We start from the raw sequence: 24,171 nt of genomic DNA, 5'->3' as shown, positions 1-24,171 counted from the left end.
CAATTAGGAACCTGTTGCAATAATTTAGATGAGATGTGTAAACTAATGTGGTAATGGTATAAGTGGAGAAAAGGGGTCCGAAGTGAGACATGTGGTTAGGCAAAAACGTTAAGATTTGGCATCTGATTGGATATATAGGGTGAGGCAGAGTGAGGAGCCCAGGAAAATACCAAGGTTATAAACCTGAGGAACTGGAAGGATGGTAGTGCTATCTGAAAAAGGAAGCATTTGAGGAGAAAGATGAGTTTAAATTTAGTGGAACAGAAATCTAGAAATGCCTGTTATGTAAAATCAAAAGGTATCAACATTTTTTTTCAAAGGAAAATATAATTTGATAAAGGGAAAATCAAATTTTAATTACTGCAGTGAATATAACATGCTAACTGTTCATAAAATAGAAACAAGTTAAGCAATGAATTGAGAAACTTCTCCCAGCAATTTCCTGTTTATAAGAAAATGAAGATTCATACAAAGTTAAAATGATGGACCAGAGTAAAATCTTTACTTCAGCTAAATCCAAAAGAGTAAGACTAGTGATCAAGATTTTGGATAACTTTAATAGTAAAAAATAATATTGTGAGAAATAAACCCAGAAAATAAATGTATAAGGACCACAGAGAGTGACTCCTGTTTCAATGGCATAAAGAACTTCTTGTGAGGAAACTCCTACCAATGAAGATAAGCAACTCCTATGCAAAACAATCTCAGAAAGCTGCTGGGGCAGTAAGTAATTAAGTGACTTGCCCAGGTACAAACAGCCAGCATGTATAAGAGGCAAAATATGTACACAATTCTTCCTGATTCTACCCATGATGCCCGATACTGAAACAATATTAAGCGTGTACACACATGTACATATACACATAACATTGTGTATACTTAAATATTTGAATGTAAAGCAATGTGAATTGCACAAAAAGACATAGGCAATGAAATACTAAGTTTAGGTAAAAGAGCAGGTCAAAGAATAAGTCAGAAAAACAAATGATTTTATTAAACAGAATGCTAAACAATAAGATAACATAAAGCTTGTAAGAGAAAGATAAATCAGTTTTTAGAGGAAAATTTATAACTAGAACATCAATGTGAACAAAAGACAAAAAGATCCTACTAAAGAACTGGGCAATTATAAAAACCAAAGAGCAATAACACATTATTATCTCCCCACAAAACACAAAAGTATACATTTTGAAAATCAACAGAAACATGTATATTATTGCAAACAGAATATCAGGATAATTAACCAAAACATGGCTTTCTTTTTAAAAAGACTAATAAAACTAATAAACCTAATGCAATTTTTAAAAAAAGAAATAGCGATAAACCAAATTACCTAGATCAAAAATGAAATGAAGAACATATGGTAAAGTAAATAAAGTGTATCAGAAAACTACTACACTAAATTATATGCTAACAAAACTGAAAACATTTAAATAAAATTATATTTACAAAAATATAAAATATCGCCCCTTAAAATTATAATTTCTTTATTCTATACTTTTAAGAGCTTCTCAGCATCTCAAAGTATTCTGACACATTGTTTGAGAAATTTTTATTCAAAAGAAAATATTATTTTTAAAAAATCGATCTGAGAATATAGGTTAAAAATACATACACTTTTAGATACCTCCTCCCCCAAAGCAAATTCCTGAAATGCAAAAAGAATTTGAATCCTTTTTTCAGGACAACAGGAAGTTTAACCTTTCTAAGAAACGGAATGCACAAAAAGGTCAAGTTGAGATTGAACTGACTATAAGAACATCTTTGATCTGTAGGTAAAATCTCAAAGCAGCCACTGAATCACTGAATACTTGTTCATTTACATACAATGTACATCTGACTGGCAAGACAGAAAAATGCCATTAATAACTTATAAAATAGATTGTAAATCTTGACTATTATTACTAATAGAAATTATATGGATAATTCAAAGCAGTACTTTTATATTGCTCATTTATACTGAGCTCTGAAATCCACAGTAGATTTACCTTCCTACTTATTTTTTATTTAAAAGCATTAAAATCAAAATCAGCATGTATTCTCTACGAACATACCAACTATTGGTTAGAAGGAGGTGGCCAGAAGTGACCTGGATAGCAAAAGAAAGACATCTAGATATTTTCAACCCTATTTTTTAAAAATCCTATTTACCTTGTTTACAACAAGGTAAAGCTGCTCTATTTCAAAACCAAAGAGAAGATGATCCAACCATTTTGGAAAGCAATTTTGAACTATGCCCAAAGAGCTATAAAACTGTGCATACCCTTTGACCGAGCAATACCACTGTTAGGTCTGTATCCCAAAGAGATCAAAGGAAAAGGAAAAGGACTTATACATACAAAAATATTTATAGCAACTTTTTTTGTGGTAGCAAAAAAATTGGAAACTGAAGGGATCCCCCTCAATTAGGGAATTACTGAACAAGTTGTGGCATATGATTTTAATGGAATATTATTGTGCTATAAGAAATGACGAGCAGAACACTTTCAGAAAAACCTCAGAAGACTTATATGAACTGATGCAAAGTGAACTGAGCAGAGCCAGGAGATGATTGTACGCAGTAACAGTAATAATGTATGATAGCTATTCTTACCAATACAATGATACTAGACAATTCCAAAGGATTCAAGATGAAAAATGCTATCCACCTCCAGAGAAAGAATTGATGGAATATGAATGCAAATCAAAACATAATGGTTTTCAATTTCTTTATTTTTTCATAGTTTTTCTTTGCTCTGTTTTCTTTCACAACATTACTAGCACAGAAATATGTTTTGCATGACTGCACATGTATAATCTATATCAAATTGCTTACCTTCCCCAGGAGAGGCTAGGAGAGGGAAGGAGGTAGAGAATTTGGAACTCAAAATTTTAAAAAACGAATGTTAAAAATTGTTTTTACAAGCAACTGGGGAAAATATTACTGAAATATGAAAAAAAAGAATATTAGGACAAAGTTAAGTAGTCCTACCCTCAAAGTTTACATTCTGTCAAGAAAAGTATTGTGTACATATATAGGCATATCAGTACTTTTGAGGAAAAATACACTAGCAACTGGGGAAATCAAGAAAGGCTGAGATACAAAGAAGGGTTGAGATGAGGTTTGAAGGGAATAGAGGTTCTAAGATACAAGGGGGGGGGGGGGCCGGGAGAAAATATTATAAACAAAGGGAACAGCCAGGACAAAGACACAGATATGGTAACATGTAGTACCTTACTAAGCCATTTTGGCAAGACTATAGCATGAATAAAGAACAGTAATTTGAAATAAGACTGGCAATGTAGGCTGCAGCCAAATTATAAAAGGTTTTAAATGCCAAAGAGGAGATTATTATATTGTATTACATTACATTATACTATACTATATTATATCATATATATAACTATCATATTTCAGAAGTAATAAGGAGCTACTAAAGATTAGGGAAATGAACTGGTCAAACCAGGTGAAAAATAATGAGGGCTTAAAATAGGATAGTGGCAATGTGAGTAGAAAGATAGAAATGGATGCAATAGACAGGAAAGAAGCTTTATTAAGCACCAACCATGTGCCATGCATATAGGTGGATGGCTACTGACGTTCTCATCTTCTTCATTTTTTAATTAATAAGGTCCAAGGTTTGTTTGTTTGTTTCCACTTTGGTATCTTCCCTACCTTCAGATAACTCACAATTCTCAAAGCACTCACATTGTTTCAACCAATAAATCAATAGGCATTTATTCAGCTCCTCGAAAGTGCCAGGTGCTATATAGTGGGCTTACAAATATAAAAAATGAAACTCTCAATTCAAAGAATTCACAGTAAGCATTTACAGATAAGGATAGAAAAAAAAATTAAAACAGTCCTTACTCTTTGTTTAGAGCCATTTTTTACAGGTATTTGGAGGGGTTTTGAACAGTCCCTACTCTTGAGAAACATATATTTCACGAGGGAAACAACATATCCAAAGGTAAGTGTACACACACACACACACACACACACACACACACACACACATTGTGTTCATTTGTCAAACCCACCCCCTTTCAAATTATTGATATTTTTCTCCCTTGGCTTTCATGACTTTTCTCTCTCCTGATTCTCCATCTAGCAGTTTGGGAAATCAGGAAAGTCCTCAGGTAGCAGGTAGCATATGATCCAAGCTGTAAATGAAAGCAGGAATTCTAAGAGGAGATGAGGAGGGAAGGTTGTTATGCATGAAATGCCAGTCTGTTTGCAAAAGTAAGAAGAAAGGATATAAAAGTGATAACTGACCCTATGGGAGTCAATAAGATCACCAAGAGGATATAGAGAAGAAAGAGAACATAAAGCAGAACCTTGGAGAATCTCACTGAGTCAAGGAAACAGGGAAAATATTCAGACATTAATAGTATATAAAAAATAAAGTGTTTTGTTGCAGCAAACTTCTTTGACAGAAGTTTCATATCTAAGATATAAAATAGCATGACAGCTATTCTAAATATTTAATAAAATTAGATATATTATTAAAAGTATGATTCAAAAATAAAAATGGATCAGTTATACGAACACAGAGACAAGTTTATGTGCTCCACTAGAAACCTAATGATGACAAAAGAAAATGAGGAAGGTTCCCAGCAGATTGGGTGGATCTCTTTCTGGTGAACTTATGGAAGATCATGAATGAAAGTCACACAGGAATGACAGGCATGGAAGGGTTATGATCATCATTGGTGAAATCATCCACACTGATACAGTCACATATCAATTTGAGTATCTGAGTAAGTCCAGTATGTCTTCCTTTGCTTCCCTCTAATCATCATATTCATCATCTTTTACAGTAGTATGCCTTAATATTCATGTACCACAATTTCTTTAATCATTTGGCAGTCAATAAGCTCTGTTTACTCTATAAGGAATTAACAGAAGATTAAAAGTCACTCCTTAATAGACAAGTGGGTAGAAAAAAATATGAATGGTTTTTAAAAGAAGAAAAACATCTGAAATATGTTCAAAATCAGTGATAATAAGAAAAAATGTTATGTAAGGAATCCTAAATTAGTACTTCACAATTTGGAATTATGGGAAGAAAGTCCCTAAATTGTACATAACCTTTCAACTAAGGATCATACTATACTGGTTTAATAACCCAAGAAGGCTGCATATACGAAAAGTTGAATATTCATAATATTACTATTAGTAATAGCAAAAAACTTAAAACTCCATGTCCAGTGACTGAACAAACAGTAATGAAGGAATATGAAGGAACATTGCTGTGCCCTAACAAATACGACAAATTCAAAGCTATATGGGACTTGAAGTCTTATGTGACATAGTGCAGAGTGAACAATGCAGAACAACAACAACCAAAAAAAAGAGATAAATCGCTATAATTACATAAATGAAAACAAGTTTAAAGAGCAAAAATAACTTAGACTGAAATCTTTGGACAATAAAGGTACTTGCTGATAAAGCAAGTGCTTGGCTTTTCTTTTAAGAAAATACAGAAAACAGAAAATACAGAAAACTACTAAAGTTGAGTGTAAACTATCACACTTATGTTGTTTTGTTAACCACTTGTTAGAGATTGGATGTTGCCAATTGATGGCATTTGTATAATGTGTTGAATTAAATTTTAATAGATAAAAATAAATATTTTAAAATAAAAACAAGCTTCTATTAATATTAGTGTATACTTCCTGCCTTCAGTTCCCACTACTCTACTGAAACTGCTCTCTTCATGGTCATTTCCCAATAAAATATAATAAACTATTCCCAGTAATCTATATCTTTCACTTTTCTCTAACTTCTGATGTTCTTGACCCACTCCCTTTTAAATTATTGATATTTTTCTCCCTTGGCTTCCATGACTTTTCTCTCTCCTGGTTCTCCATGTGCTTCTAACTTACATCTTAGTCTTCTTCACTGGTTTCTTTTGCCTTATCCCAGTACCTAAGTATTGTCATTTCCCAAGTTTCTGTCCATGACACTATTCTAATCTTTATCCACTGGAAATATCACCTGCTCTCATGGCTTAAGTTTTACCTTTTGACAGTGTTGGGAAACAACTGTACCTCTATTACTCTGAGCTCCAGTTGTGCATTTCCAACTGCCTAATGGATAAAAAACCTGCATGTACCCCTCAAATTCACCATGTCCCAGACCAAATTTAATAGCTTTCTTCAAAACCCCAAAAGGCCATTAAAAAGGCATACAAACATAACTCAGATCTTTCTTACCACAAGATGATGACTTTTTGTCTACCATTTTCACTTGTCTGGTTTGATTACAAAGTCTTTCATCTGTGTTCTCCACCAGGTTAGCAAGGTCATCAATGATCTCTGGTGGGGAAAAACATAAAATGCAGCATTAATAACTGGTAATGGTTTGTTTTGTGTCATAATATTTTTTGGCAGTTCTTCCTAGTAACAAAAATCTTCTCAAAAGAAAAATAACTACAATTTCTGCTTTCTAAGATTACATCTTTCCCATGGCACAAAATAGATTTCTGGAGTATTCAAGGCCATATATGATACCCACTCAAAGGAATTTTTCCACTGACAGACAAGAAAAAGAAATTTATAATAAATGAAAAGACAAAGGAAAATAGCTTAAAACATATGAAAATCACAAATATACATACTTGTTCTAGGATTTTCTCTGTGCAACTAGGGAGTGAATGTTTAAAATCTCAACACAATGGGGTACCATATCAATGGCTGGATTAAGTTAAATCTCTACAAGTGGAATGCAGAGAAGACATGCATAGAAGCTTCGGTTTAACTAAACAGGACACAAAATGAAGTATACACTTGCTGAGGGCGTCCATTAAAATGAGAGAGAGATTGTAAAGTAGCCAAGTTTCTCACATAGTCTTCAAATTAAACAATGTGAATATCAAAGAAAAGAAAAACAACCATACAACAACAATTTGCCAAGAAAAAAAAATTAACAAAGTGAAAAAAAGTGTCAATACTTTTTAAAATATTCTATCTATTATTTATCAAGATAAGATCAAAATGGATATGTGACCTAGATGTAAAGAGAGATATTACAAGAAAATTAGAAGAACATGAAACATATTGCTTATGAGACTTACGGATAGGTGAATAATTTATGAATAAACAAGAGATAGAGAGCAAAGTTAAGTGCAAAATTGAAAATTTCTATTACATTAAATTAAAAAGGTTTTGTACAAATAAAACAAATGTAGCCAAGATCAGAAGGAAAGCAGAAAATTGGGGAAAACATTTTATAGACAGTTTCTCAGATAAAGGTCTCATATCTCAAATATATAAAGAACTCTGTCAAATCTGTAAGAATACAAGTCATTCCCCAAATGACAAATGGTCAAAGGATATGAACAGGCAGTTTTCCAATGAAGAAGACAATTTATAGCCATATGAAAATATGCTCCAAATCATTATTGATTAGAGAAATGCAAATTAAAACACCTTTGAGATATCATTTTACACCTACCAGATGGGCTAAAATGATTGAGGGGGAAAGTGACAAATGTTAGAGGGGATGTGAAAAAATTGGGACACTAATTCATTGTTGGTGGAATTGTGAACTAACCTAAACCATTTTGGGGAGCAATACAAAATTATGCCCAAAGAGTTATTAAATTTCCTCTACTAGGTCTATTTCCAAATATGATTAGGGAAAAAGGAAGAGAACTTAAATGTTCTAAAAATGTTTATAGCAGCACAAAGAGAGCTGCTAGAACTAGAAACTGCAGGGATGCTCATCAATTGGGGAATAGTTGAACAAGTTGTAGTACATGTGTAATGGAACAGTACTATGCTATAAGAAATGATGAGCACAATGACCTTAGAAAAACATGGAAAAACCTTCATGAAATAACGAAGAGCAAAATGAGCAGAACCAAGAGAACATTGCATACAGTAAGAGCACAATGTTTAAAGAATGACTTTCAGAAGGGCAGCTACGAGGCTCAGTGGATAGAGCACCAGACCTGGAGTCAGGAGGACCTGAGTACAAATCTGACCTCAGATACTTGACACTTACTAGCTGTGTGATCCTAGGCAAGTCACTTAATCCACTGCCTAGCCAAAATAATAATAATAAATAATAATAATAATAATAATGAAAGAATGACTTTTAGAGACTGTTTTGACTATTATAAATACCCAAATTAACTACAAAGGGCATATGAAGAAGGACACTATATCTAGATAAAGAACTGAGAAATAGAAGTATGTATAAAACAATTCTATGTGTATACACACACACACACACACATACATACATACATACATATATACACAGCCATCTCTAGGGCAGCAGGGAAAAGGGGGAGAGGGAGGAGAAGGAAGGAAAAAAGGGGAAAAAAAGAAATTTATATAACTTTATTATATATTTAAAAAGAATAGCAAATTATACACAATAGATTTGCATTTTCATATGCAATCTTTTTTTATTATACTATGTTATGGAATTGCTTATTTTATTCCATAAACTAAAAATTTTTAAATTTTTTAAATTCCTAGACCCCCCCCCCACACCCATTCCCCCATGTCAGAAGAGGGGACCAGAGGAAGTTAAAGGTCCTCCTTCTCATCAACCCTTTCCCCTCTTCTCCCCTCTCTAACCTGACCCCTCAAACTTGATCTCTGTAAAAGCTAATTTTGTTTGAGAAAACTCAGACCTATTGTCTTGGTTATGTTTTGTAAAAAATAAAGGTAAATAAAGGCACAAAAAACCTAGAACAATGAAATAGCTATAAAGTATTGCAAGAAATGAAAGTGGAAAACAAAACAATGGATGTCATCCTCAGAGATACACCAAATGGATGAATGAATTAATAAGAGTAAAAAAAAGAGAGAGAACAAATAATAGAAGAGCTTATAGAAAATTTAAAATTATGAGACCTAAAACTAGAGTTGAAAGTCCAAAAAAAAAAAAAAGGACAAAGTAATGGGTTTTTTGGCATATAACTGGGCAAAATAGCCCCTAATAATTGCTTTAATTTCATGGTGGTCCATTAACCATTTTCATTTTTGATATTGGTAATTTGGCTTTTTTGGTTTTTTAAAAAAATCAAATCAACCAGTTGGTTTATATGTTTTATTGGTTTTTCATAAAAGCTCCTCATGTCATTTTTTAATTCAATGGGTTTTTTACTTTAAATTTTATTATTCTTTCCTTAGATTTTCAGGATTTATCTAGTTCTGAGAGGGAAAAATTAAGGTCCCCTACTAATACAGTTTTACTGTCTATATCTTCCTGTCCCTTTAAGAATTTGGATACTACTTGTCTATGGTTCCTTTTAGCAAAATGTAATTTCCCTGCTTATCTCTTTTAATTAAATCCATTTTTGCTTTTGATTTGTCTGAAATAAAGATTGTATTCCCTGCTTTTTTTACCTCAGCTGAAGCATAATAAATTCTGCTTCAGTCCTTTATTTTTACTCTGTGTACGTTTCTGTTTCAAATGTATTTCTTTTAAACAACATATTTTTGGATTCTGGTTTCTAATTCATTTTGCTACCCATTTCCATTTTATGGGCGAGTTCATCCCATTCACATTCACAGTTATGATTATCAACTGTGTATTTCCCTTTATCCTCTCCCCCCTTTTATCCTTTCTCTTTTTATCCTCTCCCTACTCAAAAGTCTATTTCCACTTCTGACTACTACCTCCCTTAATCAGCACTACTATCTAATACCTCACTTATCCACTTCCCTTTCTACTCCTCTGTTGGGTAAGATAAATTTCTATACCCAACTAAATATGAATGTTATTCTCCCTTTAAACCAATTCCAATGAGTGTGAGGTTCAAATACTGCCTACGATTCCAGCCTCACATTTTCCACTGCACTGTAAAAGCTCTTGTTTATACACCTCTTTTATAGATAATTTTTCTCATTTTACCTTTCCCTTTCCCCTTCTCCCAAGGAATTCTCCTTTTTTTCACCCTTTAATTTTTTTTGAGATCATGCCATCATAGATAACTTATACCCACACCCTCTGTCTATGCAGACTCCTTCTAACTGCCCTAATAATGATAAAGTTCTTAGAAGTTATAAGTATCACCTTCCCATGTAGGAAAGTAAACAGTTTAACTTTATTGAATTCCTTATGATTTCTCTTTACTGTTTACCATTTTATGCTTTTCTTAAGTCTTCTTTTTGAACATAAAATTTCTTTTCAGCTCTGCTCTTTGCATCAGGAATGCTTGGAAATCCTCTATTTCATTAAATATACATTTCCCCCCTTAAAGGATTATACTCAGTTTTGCTGGGTAGGTGATTCTTGGTAGTAATCCTACCTCCTTTGCCTTCTGGAATTATCATATTCCAAATTCTCCGCTTCTCTAATGTGGAAGGTGCTAAATCTTCTGTGATCTTGACTGTAGTTGCACAATATTTCAAATGTTTCTTTCTGGCTACTTGCAATATTTTCTCCTTGACCTGGGAGCTCTGGAATTTGGCTATAATATTCCTAGGAGTTTTCATTTTGAGATCTCTTTCAGGAGATAATGAGTGGATTCTTTCAGTTTCTATTTTACCCTTTGGTTCTAGAGTATTAGGACAGTTTTTCTTAATGATTTCTTGAAATATGATATTTAAGCTCTTTTTTTAAATGAGGCTTTCAGGCAGTCCAATAATTCTTAATTTATCCTCCTGGATCTATTTTCCAGGTCTATTGTTTTTCTAATAAGATATTTCACATTTTCTTCTATATTTTCATTCTTTTGACTTGTTTTATTGTTTTTGGTGTCTCAGCTTCCACTTGCCCAATTCTAATTTTTAAGGAATTATTTTCTTCAGCGAGCTTTTTGTACCTCTTTTTCCATTTGGCCAATTCTGTTTTTTAAGGTGTTATTTTCTTCAGTATTTTTTGTGCCTCTCTTAACAAACTGTTAACTTTCTTTTCATAATTTTCTTGCATCACTCTCATTTTTTTCCCCATTTTTTTCTCATTTCTCTACCTCTCTTATTTGATTTTTAAAATCCCTTTCAAGTGCCTCCAGGAATTCTCGCTGAGTCTGTGTACAACTTACATTTGTCTTTAAGGCTTTGCTTGTAGCTATTTTGACGTCATCTTTTTTCTGAGTTTGTGTATTGAACTGCCCTGTCACCAAAGCAGCTTTCTGCAGTCAGGTTCTTTTTTTTGATGTTTGCTCATTTTCCCCAACTATTCCTTCACTTTTAACTTCATGTTAAAATTAGGCTCTAGTCTCAGGGGTGTGGGAGAAGGCTGGGGGACCCTCCCAAGCTTTCTGTGCTGCTGTTTTCAGGGCTAGATCACATGGGTCTGTACGTTTTCAGAGTTTCCAAGGTGGTATAATTCAAAGAGTGGTATGGTCACTCTTCTCTTGGCCTGTGCTCTGGTCTTTACCCAGGAAGGGACCTTGTCTTCTTGCAGCCACAAGCACTGGTGCTCCTTTCTGCTTGGAACTGAGACCTGGGACCCTGCTGCTCCCTTTTGAGTGACCACAAGCACTCTTCTCCACCTTGAAACTGTGACCAGGATCCCAAATCCCCTGCAGCTACAGGAAATAGAGCTCCTCTTGGCCCTGGAACTGTAACCAGATCCCCTGCTATCCTGCAGCCACAGGCGACAGTGTTCCTCTTGGCTCTGAAATCAGTACTGCTCCCCTGAAGCACTAGGACTCCTATTCATCCTGGAACTGTGATCCACAACTACATATGGACAATGCAATAAGGTATTACACGTAGTACCAGACACAGTGCCTAGTGCCAGATTACAGTCCCCTATAATCTCCTTCTGACCAGTTGTCTGACCTTACTGTCTCTGGGTGAGAATTCTGAAAGCTGCTGTTGCCATTGTTATAGCTGCCTCCAAGGCCTGCTGATAGCTATGCAGCTCTGGGCTGCTTCCAGACTGGTTCCCACTCCAGTGTTACAGATCTCTCCTGTCAACCTCCTAGGTTTTCTTGGGCTGGAAAAAATGTCTCACCCCGACCCTTTGTTGTTTTAGCCACTCCAAAATTTGATTCGAGGATTATTTTAAAGTTATTTAAAGGGAAATGTTTGGAGAGTTCAGCTGAGTTGCTGCTTCTACTCCGCCATCTTTGATCTACCTCCAGGAGCTTACAATTTAATGAGAGGGAAGACAATAATCAAAAAGAAATTGAAAAGGGTAGAGGGTGGAGTGAAGGTACCAAATTGGGGGCAGTAGGGAGGTTCCAAAGTAGTGCAACCAAGTAAGAAATGATGTTTTGAGCTGAAAACTCTCATTAGATGGAAGATCTAGAGTTCATGGTCCAAATCTTCAAATGAGAAGGGAAGGAGGTAGTGATAAGGTGGAATACCAAGGCTTATGGGATCTTGCAGGATAGTGATTAACGAACTTCCTGGAGCATGGTGGAGTAGTCAGTGTACAGCCTTACCACACCTCAAAAAGTAATTAAGTGAGATCTTGCATCTTTTTCTTTTTTAAAGCAGTCTAAGTTTGTGATTTTATTTTTATCTCAGAGTGGCAACTTTTAACGTACGTCAGAAAGTTAATAAAACACTGGGATATCAAACCATATTTTTAAAAGTGTTTTCCATTAAAAGAAAATGGCTAATATTCACCTCATTCTGTATAACAATTTTTTCTAAAACAATATTCTTCTTTAGATATAGCCTTTAAAAGGGACACTTTGCACTCTGAGAGAACTTCCAAGTGATCCCACATAGCTGAGGCTATAGAGAAGCTAACAATTTGTATTGAGGTATTTGACTGAGAAGAAAAGCAGGCTTTCAATTACGGAAGAATCTATTAACTCAAAGCTTTTTAAAATGTGCACTGAAAATTTGCTTTCTTCTTAAAACAGTCCTTACCCATTGTCTATCAGATAATTATTCTATCTTAAAGATTTGTGCTCCTTCCCTAAAGATTAATTTTCATTCCCACTCTTAGAAGAGAGAAGAGAGAAGAGAGAAGGGAGAAGGTAAGCTCCTAGAAGGCAAGGACTATTTGATTTTTTTTTTTAAAGATATTAAAGATATTCTCAGTGCCTGGCATATAGTACAGTGGGTGCTTGATAAATGCTTGTGAATATAAAGTGCTTGTTAACAGATTTCCTGAAGAAATGGTACAGCAATTGCTTTTTAACTCCACAGCCATCACTCTCACTCACTCTTCTCTTCAGCACTCAATACGTTGATACTTACCAGCATCTAACACTTTGACAGTCACTACTCACCTCCTTTCCCTTCTCTCACTAAATTCTTACCTCTTCTTACTAACTGTTTATTTATCTTAACAAATACATTCTCCTTGAATTCTCTTCTTCCCCCAATTAAAGTCCTTCTGCTTCTTTCTTTGGGAACTTTCCTTCTGCTTTCACATTCTCTACATCATCAGGTTCTTCTGTTTGAGTCCCTCTCCTCTTGAAATCTTCCTTCAATTCAACTGTTTCTTCTTCAATTGAATCCCCTTTTAGCTCTATCACTCCTTGCCCTTCAACTTTTCAAGTTCTTCTAACTTTCTGTTATCCATATCCCATCCTTTCCCTTCCCAACTCCAAAGCCCTCAAATCACCTTCATGTTTTATACTCTTTCAAATGAAATCTTTTTTTTCCTTCTCCCACATAACCACCAGAAATAGAATTCATCATTACAATATCCCAACTAGTCGTCCTGCCTCAAGTCTGCTCTCTCTAATCTATCTTCTACATATTCTTCTCTAGGCTTTACTCCTGACTCTTCTCCACCATGCCAGAGCAGCCTTTTCTCTCACCCTGGAAGTTGACTCCATCCCTGAATGGTCCCAAAACTTCATTTTAAAGGAAGTGTGCCGGTGGCCGAGAATTGGAAGTTGAGAGGATGCCTGTCAATTGGGGAATGGCTGAACAAGTTGTGGTATATGAATGTAATGGAATACTATTGTGCCATAAGAAACGATGAACAGGCTGACTTCAGAAAAACCTGGAAAGACTTTTATGGTCTGATGCTGAGTGAAGTGAGCAGAACCAGGAGAATGTTGTACACAGCAACAGCCACACTGTACAATGACTAATATTGATACACCTAACCCTTCTCAGCAATGCAAGGATCTAAGACATCTCCATTTTCCATCATGATGGAAAATGCTATCCACATCCAAAGAAAGAAGTATGGAGTTTGAATCCAGATCAAAGCATACTATTTGCTATTTTCTTTCTTCTGTTTTGTTTTGTTTTCTCCTTCTTGTGGTTCTTCCTATTGGTTCTAATTCTTCCTTACAACATCACTAATGTGAAAATATGTTTAATGGGAATGTATATGTACAGCCTATATCAGATTGCACGCCATCTTGGGGAGGGAGGAGTGAAAGGAGGGGGAGAAAAATCTACAACTCAAAAGCTTATGGAAGTGATTGCTGATAAATCAAAATAAATTAATAAAAAAAAGAAATAACAAACAGGATGATTTCAGAAAAAAAACTGGAAAGACTTACATGAACTCATACAAAGTAAAGTGAGCAGAACTAGGAGAACACTGCATACAGTAACAGCAATATTGTACAATGAAGAATTGTGAATGACTTAGCTATTCTCAGCGATACAAAGATCCAAGACAACTGCAAAGGACTCACGACAAAATCTACCTCTAGAGAAAGAACCAATGTCATCTGAATACAGACTGAAGCATACTATTTTTCACTTTCTTTTTTGTTTGAGTTTTTTTGCACAAAATGACTAATATGAAAATGTTTTACATGACTGCACATGTGTAACCTACATCAGATTACTTACTGTGTCAGGAGAGGGGAAGGGAGGGAGGAAGGGATAGCATTTGGAACTCAAAACTTAAAAAAGCTAACGAACATTAGAAATTGTTTTTACATAGAATGGGGGGAAAATAAAATACTATTTAAAACTAAAAAGAAAAGAATAAAGGAAATGTGCATGCCAGTCATGTCTTCATCTCTTTTCAATTCTATTCCTGACTCTTAGAACTCCCTCCACCATGGTCCTGTTCCCTTCACACTTTCAGCTCCCTGTTATGTTTTGTCTTTCCCCATTAGAATCTAAGCTCCTTGAGGGCAAAGATTATCTTCCTTTTTGTCTTATAGTGGCAGCACAGTGCCTGGAACATACTAGGCACTTAGAAAATATTGCTGACTTAAATAACATTCCTAAAAAAAAATTACTAAAACCCAGGTTTGACCCTGTCAATCTGCCACTCAAAACTCTACTGCCTGTAGAATAAAATAGAAACTTCAATCCCTGACATTTAAAGCCCTTCACAATCTCACTCCTTTCTCTTATCTGCCCCTTAATATACTCTACATTTCAGTCAAATGGACCTACTAGTTGTCCCTTGAACTTAGCATTCCTTTTACATCATCAAGCCTGAAAGGCTATGCCTCAGACCTGAGGTACATCTTCCTCATCTTCCCTTAAAATCAATGGCTTCTTTCAAGCATTAACAGATAAGGGTTTGGTGTATTGAACTGGACTAGACTGTTGAAAGCTCAGCTCAAGTTTTTCCTGATCCCATTTGTTAAACGCATTCTTTCTCCTTACACCACATTGTATTTACTTACTACCAGCATCATAATCTATCTATCCCCTAGCAGAACACAAGCTCCTTGAGAGCAAAAACTCTTCAGTATTTGGATCTATCTTTCCTGACAAGCACAGTGTTGTGTACATAGTAGGTATTTAACATTTATAGGATATTGGATTAAATTGAATAAAGGGATTGCTAGAAATTCTACTGGACTTTCCATAATGAAAAGTCACAAATCATTGGAATATATATGAAATAGCTACATGTCATTTGAACAAAGAAATTTGCTTAGTATTTAATTCCTATTTATTTGATATGTTCTTACAGATTTGATATAACTAAGTCATTCAATACAAAGTTCCACTCAATGACATCCAAATTTATTAAGTAGGTAGTGATTCTATTGCTCAATTAGTGTGACCAGGTAGAGGTTGATCTGGAAGACATCTGAGACACTTCTAACAGGAAAAATCCATGATTTTATGATTTCCCACTTTACAAATCCCTCAAACTGGAAGCAGCTTTAGATACATCAAATATTACAAGCTACACTACATATAAATTATATACAAGCTATATAAACATTACTATAAGCCCTGCATGATATAATTTCCCCCAATGTCTATAAAGCAAAGGGAAAATAGTCCTCTACAATATATCTCAATCGTTATGTGGGTGCCAGGTTTTTTGTTCCTGCTATAAATTGTGTAAACTTCTTTAAATGGCAAAAACAATAACACTTTTTGCAAAAAAAAAATGAATGCAGTTGGGTACTCCAAACCTAGGTACTACCCTCATTCTATGTAGGGATATTATGATACAAAGAAATATATTTTGTTTAGTACCGAGTGTTTTCTTCTACAAACATTATATTGAAATTATAATGAAAGTCATTAGACAAAAAAGGTGATTTAGTTTACAAATATCCTTTTAGGTAAAACTCTCATTATCTACACATCTTTTTTCTTCCCAGCACTAGAATAAGATAAAGCTTTACAAACTATCTTGCATTTACCTAGAAGATCAAGTTTTTCCCAAATAATTTGATTTTAAAATGGGGTTTGCTTAAATTCACCCCTAAGTGCCATCTAGTGGCAGATGAAGGTATCTGAAGTAGATTAAAACAACACAAATGGTATAAATGAGGAAACTGTAGCTAAAGAATTGAATTGCCATACTTCAAATTTCATATTAGGAACTCAAAATATTTCTTCAGTCTAAGGAAGAAATTGAGAATAATGAGGGCAAAAAAAGTAAAGGAAAAGATAAAAATGGTGAAGAAGAGATATGAAGTTTAAAAACTAAAAAGCAATAGCAAAGGAAATGCATTAAGTTTTAACAAATCAGATAAATATTAATACCCATATTGGATATGGGATATAGGGGTGAAATGACCCTTTTTTACCTTAATCATTTTAAATTTATAGTCTTCCATTTAGCTTAATAGAATATTTACTCATGTCACTTTGCCTGCTATGCTAGAACCTGTTAAGATATTTAACATACAATGGCTGTTTCTTGTAATACCACCTCCAGGGTTGCCTCCTCCATATATGGTCACACTCCTAGGTTGGTACTCTGGGTACAACTGTCCCAAGTCCAAAATGCCCTATAAGTCTACACTCCTAAAACTATAGACTATACACTCCCCCCACCCCCACCCCGTGTCTTTACAATTAGCTCAAAGCAAAAGCATTATTGAGATGATATCATAAGAACAGTAGCTACCATTACAGAACAGGCCCTTATTACCTCCCACCTGGACAACTGCAATAGCAGTAGACCTACTGGTCTTCCTGCCTTAAGTCTCTACCCTCTCCAATCAATCATCCACACAGCTTGTAAAGTGATTTTACTAAAGTGCAGGTCTGTTCCCTTGCTCAGTAAATTCCGATGGCTCCCTTTTGCCTCTAAGACAAAATACAAACTACTTTGGCATTTAAAATTCTTCTGACAATCTGGCTCCAATCCATCTTTCTGGGAATCAGCAAAGATGGCAGCCCAGCTCTCTCCCACACCTACTCTAACAAAAAACAATCAAGAGCACCAGGATGAGTGGTAATTGGGAAATAATAAAGAAGAAAGAAGAAGCAAGGAGCTGGAGAGAGAAACTATTATCTCACATAATCTGCGTATGCAAGGAGAAAATTGTACAAAAAGTGGGGATGGGCATCATTTGAACCTTATTTTCATCTTAACTGATCAAAAGAAAGGAAAAAGCCCACAGACAGGCCTTGAAGTAGAAATACATTCACCTCAACAGGGAAACTGGAGGGAACTAAGAGAGGGGAAGGAGGGAATAAAAGAGAATGTAGACTCAAGATTAATCATAACTTCAATGTTGGAGAGTGGATAGTGAAAAAAGAGTAAAAGATGGTGGTCTGGACAAAGGGAAGAAGACAGAGGCGGGGGAGAGGAAGCACACTGTATGAAGCACAATTTACTCCTCCACTTCTCTCCCAACTACACTCTTGATTTCTCTACCATGCTCAAAACAGCATCCTCACAAGAGAAAATGCCTTCATCCCTGAAGTCTTTTCATACCATAGGTTCCTCCACCTCCTCCTTCAATTGTTGAGTTCTTTCCAAAACCACCATTCTGAGGCTGTGCTCAGGCCATCTATGCTTGCCCTTCACTCCTCTCCCAGCTCCATTCCCAACTACAGATCTCTTCACCATGCCCTTGCCTTAGCACCTTTTCATCCCCCCTCCCCCCAACACACACACCAACTTTCCATTCCCATTAGAATGTAAGCTCCTTAAAGACAGGGACTATCTTTTAGTTTGTATCTGCATTCACTGTGCTTAGTACAATACTTGACAAAATATACATTAAATAAATGTTTGTTAACAGAACTTGAATCACTAGTGCTGGGCATTCTTCACTGTAAAGAAGAGGATAAGGAGGAAACAGAGGAAAAGTTATAAAAGAATGGGATATAGGAAAAACACAGTTAAAGATCATAACTATGAACATGAATAGGATAAACTCACCTCAAAAATGAAAGAGTATGACAGAAAAGTCACCTTAGCTTTGCTTAAAGACCTCTAGTAAGGGAAAACACAAAACCTCCTGAGGCAACCCATTCCACCTTTGGATAGAGCTACTTATTAAGTAGTTTTCTCTATTGTATTTAAAAATATAAAAAACTATTCTTAGTTTACAAGTTGTACAAAAACAATAAATGGGCTAGATTTAGCCCTTGAGCCACAATTTGTCAACCTCTGCTCTGAAGTTCTCATTTCATTTATATATATATATATATATATATACACGCAAAAAATCTATTCATTTATTTATCTATCTAGCTATCTAGCTATTTATTTATTTAGGTGAGGCAATTGGGGTTAAGTGACTTGCACAGAATCACATAGTTAGTGAGTGTTTTGTGACTGAGGCCGGATTTGAACTCAGGTACTCCTGACTCCAGGGTCAGTGCTCTCTATCCACTATGCTTACCTAGCTGCCCCCAATATCATAATTTTTTAACTACTACTTCATTTCTTCTAAAAATCATAGATGCACATTTGGCAAAGCTGCATTTTTCTCTACTTGTAAATGTTGTGGAGTTATTGTTTCATTTCAATTTTGTTTCTTGAACACCCCTGTTTTCACAATATTATCATTAGTATGTTCTTTTCTTTATTCATTTTTCCAATCTTACTTCCTGAATTCAGACTCTGTGTCATGGCCAAGATTTGATCACTTCTAGAACGAATGGTGGTCCAAATCTATGCTATCTGGGGTCTTGTGGATGCTTTCTTTGGGTATTAAGAGCTACAAAGATCTCATTGGTAGCTCAGGCTAGTGAACTGATATAGGGAAAGGACTAATCATTGTCCTTCTGCTTAAAGCCTCAGGGCAACACAGATGTAAGTTACACTTGTATCTAGCACTGCCCTGGTCCTTACTCCCATTCTGCCTCTGGGTACCCAACTGCAAGATCCAGATTTGCCTGCCTAGCCACTGGTCTGTGTTGTACTGTCTTCTTTCTATGTGTTGTGTTCCTAGGCTGTGCCTTTCTGGTTAGATCCACAAAGAGAGGAGGAATACACTGCAGATGGGGGTAGGGATGCGGAGATGTGGAAAGAGAAGAAATGGAAGGTTAGGGAAATTTATCTCATATAATCAGGATGTGCAAGTAGACATCTATACAAATAAGGAGTGGAGGTAGGGGGGAGCAACCAACACTTGAACCTCACTCTCATCTGAACTGATCAAAGAAGGGAAGAATATACACGTCCACAGACAGTTGGAGACAAAAATACATTTCACTCAACAGAGAATTAAGGGAGAAAAGAGAAAGGGAAACTAGAGGGAGTGTAGATCAAATCAGAAATCTCTGCTTAAGAAAAACAAACCTTGACAAGGTAAAAAATATTTTAGCTCTTTTTGAGGTAGCAAAGAATGGGAATCTGAGGAGGTGCCCATAAATTTGGGTATGGCTAAATAAATTACGGTATATAATTGTGCTATAAGAAATAATTAAGGGACAGCTAGGTGGTGCAGTGGATAAAGCACTGGCCTTGGAGTCAGGAGGATCCGAGTTCAAATCCAGCCTCACACACTTGACAAGACCCTTGGCAAGTCAACACCTCATGAAACTCAAAATACTATGGATTCCCAAGGTTCAAGAAACAAATAAGAACCTTGAGAGAAGAATTTATATGAGAACTAATAGCATACTTTATGACCTGTAGAGCAAAAATAATTAGTATAACTGCAAAATTTGAATCTATTGTGGTGAGTCTTTCCAAAGAAGTGAAAGGAAGAACAACAAATTAGGAATATGAATATACTGAAATAAAGTACAATGTGGAAGAGAAGCAAAAAAGCATATCTCTATATGAGCAAAACACACTGATTACAAAGACAGGGTACAATAGATAACTGAAGGTTCACAGGCCTCCTAGAACTAATTTATTTTACATAAACGCATTACTTATTTATGACATGCAAAACACACCATATTGCAAAACCCTAATATTTAGACAATTAAATTTAAGAAACAACAAATATTTATTAGTCACCTCCTGTGTGTATGGCATCCTATTAGGCACTGGGAATACAATGGACAATACAATGCACACCAATAAATAAAAATAATAATTTGAGCTAGGAGACAGCAATAACAACTGGGTGAATGGTGAAAGGTTTTGAGGAGGAAGTGGGAAGTGAATTACGAAATAAGCTAAAGATTTTAACAGATGGAAGTAAAAAGGAAATACAACCCAGCCAAGGGACCAGTTTACCTGGAATACAGAATAAGTGAAGATGAGTAATGTGAACTAAGCTTGAAAAAGTGAGGTGAAACCAAATGGCACAAGGTTTTTAATTCATAGAATACCAAATTTAGAGCTGGAAAGGACTTCAAAGGTCATCAAGCTTAGCTCCCTCACTTTACAGATGAGGAAACTGAGGACAAGAGAAGTCATAAAACCTATTAAAGGTCACTTTCGTAAATACCAGACTAAGGAGTTCACATTTCACCTTGGGGATGATATTGGCCCTCTTCAAGAATGAAGGATGGGGCAGCTAGGTGGCACAGTGAAAAGAGCTCTGGCCTTGGAGTCAGGAGGACCTGAGCTCAAATCCAGCCTCAGACACTTAACACTTACTAGCTGTTCGACCCTGGGCAAGTCGCTTAACCCCAATTGCCTCACCAAAAAGCAAAAAAAAAAAAAAAAAAAAAAAAAAAAAAAAAAAAAAAAGAATGAAGGACAAACAACAAACAACCATGGGGATCATATGGAGCAATGAAAGATTTTTCTTATCAGGATATAAAATTACATTCTGTACCAGTGTTGCCCTTGCCTGACATCTCTCTTCAACTGAGGAGATTATTTGCTGGCTAAGATGATTTCTAGGCTTTTTTGGTTTCTACATTGTGGCAACTGATTTACATTGGATAAACTTCTTCAGGAAACAGGTGTAATCAGTATCAACATCCATTCTCCATCTACTGCTCATTTTTGGCAACAGAGGCTCATTTAAAGAGGTCAGGTTGGAGTTATTTCGATAGTATGACAATTTTTTTCCGATTTGTATTTTCTTCTAGTTTTATATTAATTTTGATCTTTACTCCAGCAACTCAGTGATTTGACTATATAGTTAGCTAATTCATGAACAATGCCAATATGATCATGACATTTTCCAAACAAAGGATTTGTTCTATGAAGTTTGGATTCATACAAAGGGCCGCACTTGAGGATCTAGAAGGTCACTGTGGCCCCAAGGCAGCAGGTTCTCCACTCCTGGAACCAGTTGATAATTAATTCAGAAATGATTCTGACATCAGTAACGAACTTCTTGTCTGTTAAGATTGAGTCAATTTCATAATCTGTAATGTTATTTGGTGTACTTTGTTTTCAATACCTCTCAATACCCTTTGTTTTCTATTTTTTCATTCTTTTGGATTTGTTTTACAATGTCTTGATTTCTCATAAAGTCACTAGCTTCCAATTGCTCCATTCTAATTTTTAAGGAAGTATCTTCTTCAGTGAGCTTTTGAACTTCCTTTTCCATTTGGCCAATTCTGCTTTTTAAGGCATTCTTCTCCTCATTGGACCTCTTTTGCCATTTGGGTTAGGCTATTTTTTAAGGTGTTATTTTCTTCAGTATTTTTTTGGGTCTCCTTTAGCAAGGTGTTGACTCGTTTTTCATGATTTTCTTGCATCACTCTCATTTGTCTTCCCAGTTTTTCCTCTATTTCTCTTACTTGCTTCTCAAAATCCTTTTTAAGCTCTCCCATGGCCCGGGACTGATTCATATTTTTCTTGGAAACTTTGGTTGTAGGAGCTTTGACTTTGTTATCTTCTTCTGGTTGTATGTTTTGATCTTCTTTGTCACCAAAGAAAGATTCTATGGACTGACTTTTTTTGCGCAGTTTGCTCACGATCCCAGTCAATTACTTGAGTTATAAACTCTTTGTTAAGGTAAGGGTCTGCTTCCAATGTGGAGAATGTACTGTCCCAAGTTTTGGGGGTTCTGTGCAGCTGTTTTCAGAGATACTTCTAGTGACCTGTAAGTTTTCAATTCTCCCAAGGTGGTATGATCAAGGGCGAAGTCTTTACTACTTTCCTGGCCTTTGTTCTGGTCTGTGAGTGACCATAAGCATTCTTTTCTGCCTTGGAACTAGGAGGAGGATTCCCTCTCCATGGCCACTACAAGCTCCACCACACCAACACTCCTCTTCACCCCAGAATTGTCACCCCAGAACTGTGACCCAGATCCAAGCACAGGCAAAGCAAGAGAATCCTGCCTCAGCATCAGCAAAAGATCCCTGCAATCTCTCTCTGTTCAGCCACTCAATTCCCTCTCAAGCTATGGGCAGGAAGCTCTGGACACAGCCGCTGCCCCAGGGCTACAACTAGGGCTAGGGCTAGACCTGCCCTTCTCTCTCACCACAGTCACTGACTTTTCCTACTGACCTTTTAAGCTGTCTTTGGCATTTGTGGGTTGAAAGTCTGGAAACTGCCACAGTTCCCCTTGATTCAGTTCTCTGAGGCTTGCTCCAGCCTCATTGAGGCCTGTTTTGCCTGTGTGCCCACACCAAACTGTGTTCCTTTCCTAGCTGGGCTTGACAGACCTTTCTAATCACCCATCTGGGTTGTCTTGGGCTGGAAATTTATTTCACTCTGTCTTTTTGTGGGTTCTGCTGCTTTAGAATTTGTTTAGAGCCATTTTTTTACAGGCATTTGGAGGAGTTTGGGGGAGAGCTCAAGCAAGTCACTGCTTTTATTCTGCCATCTTGGCTCCACCACAAAGGTGATATCTCAACTTGCAGGTGAATTGGATTTAAGTGAGGCAGAGCTGTGCAAAGTCTTCAGTAAAAATTAACAATTTCCCAAAGGTTTTTTTGTAGGAAGAAATAATAAATGAAAAGTAAATAGATTTACTTTTGAAAGCAACAATGTTTTAAGAACTGCATTAGGGAGGGAAGAAAAGGTTATCCACATAGCCTAAGATAGTTTACTAAAAATATTCAGGTAAATAATCTAATTCTATACCATATTTATAGTGTTCTGCACAAAATGGATAGGGAGTAAAAATTTGCTTTCACTTCATTAAGCAGCTTTCTGTTTACTGATGAGCTTTCTCAGGTATGACTAAAACATTACCTTACAAGCAGACATGAGTATTTCAGTCTTCAAAACAGTTATACTCTTCAATTAATTCAAAAAGAACTTGTTAAGTGCCTACTATGTCCCAATGACAGTGCTAGGTTTGGGAGCATAAAGACAAAAATGAAACAGTCTCTGCCCTTCTAACAAGACGGACACAGAAAATTAAAGGTTAACATTCATATGTGGTAGATACGAGATAATTTCCAAGGAGAAGGCACTAACAATCAGGGGATCAGGATGAGTTTCCTGAAGAAGGTGGCACTTGACCTTAAGCTCTGAAGTAAGTCAGACATTCAAAGAGGAAAAGAAGAAGAAGTAGTATATGTCATGGGAGAAAGACAGCCTCGCAGAGACACAGAAGATGGGATGTAATCAATAGGGAGCAACAATTAGGCCAGTTTAGCAAGTATGCAGAGTGAATGAATGAAAAAACATTTATTAAACTCTTACTATATCTTCTCTTCAGCTAAACTCTTAGTTAAAAAATCATGTAAAATCAATGCCTCCACTCCTCTTCTCTTTAAAACCATCTTTAAAAGCCTATGCAATCTGGCTTCAGACTTATTTATGTAAATGAAACTACTCTCCCCAAAGTTGGAATTCTACTT

The 24,171-nt window shown here is 35.8% G+C and overlaps 1 protein-coding gene across 1 annotated transcript in view; it reads right to left on the bottom strand.

Annotated features, from left to right (window-relative positions):
- The window catches only part of STX8 (syntaxin 8), a 272,706-nt gene that overhangs the window by 78,447 nt on the left and 170,088 nt on the right, over nucleotides 1-24,171 (bottom strand). Inside the window, exon 7 of the mRNA XM_027857160.1 lies at nucleotides 6,199-6,300. Coding sequence (XP_027712961.1) covers nucleotides 6,199-6,300 — 102 coding nt within the window. The remainder of the gene's footprint in view (nucleotides 1-6,198; nucleotides 6,301-24,171) is intronic.

This window comes from Vombatus ursinus, unplaced genomic scaffold, assembly GCF_900497805.2.
Source record: "Vombatus ursinus unplaced genomic scaffold, bare-nosed wombat genome assembly UNPS02011916.1, whole genome shotgun sequence".
Classification (NCBI taxonomy): domain Eukaryota; kingdom Metazoa; phylum Chordata; class Mammalia; order Diprotodontia; family Vombatidae; genus Vombatus; species Vombatus ursinus.
Note: the sequence above shows the minus strand (reverse complement) of the source record. Positions and strands in the feature narration are given on the sequence as shown.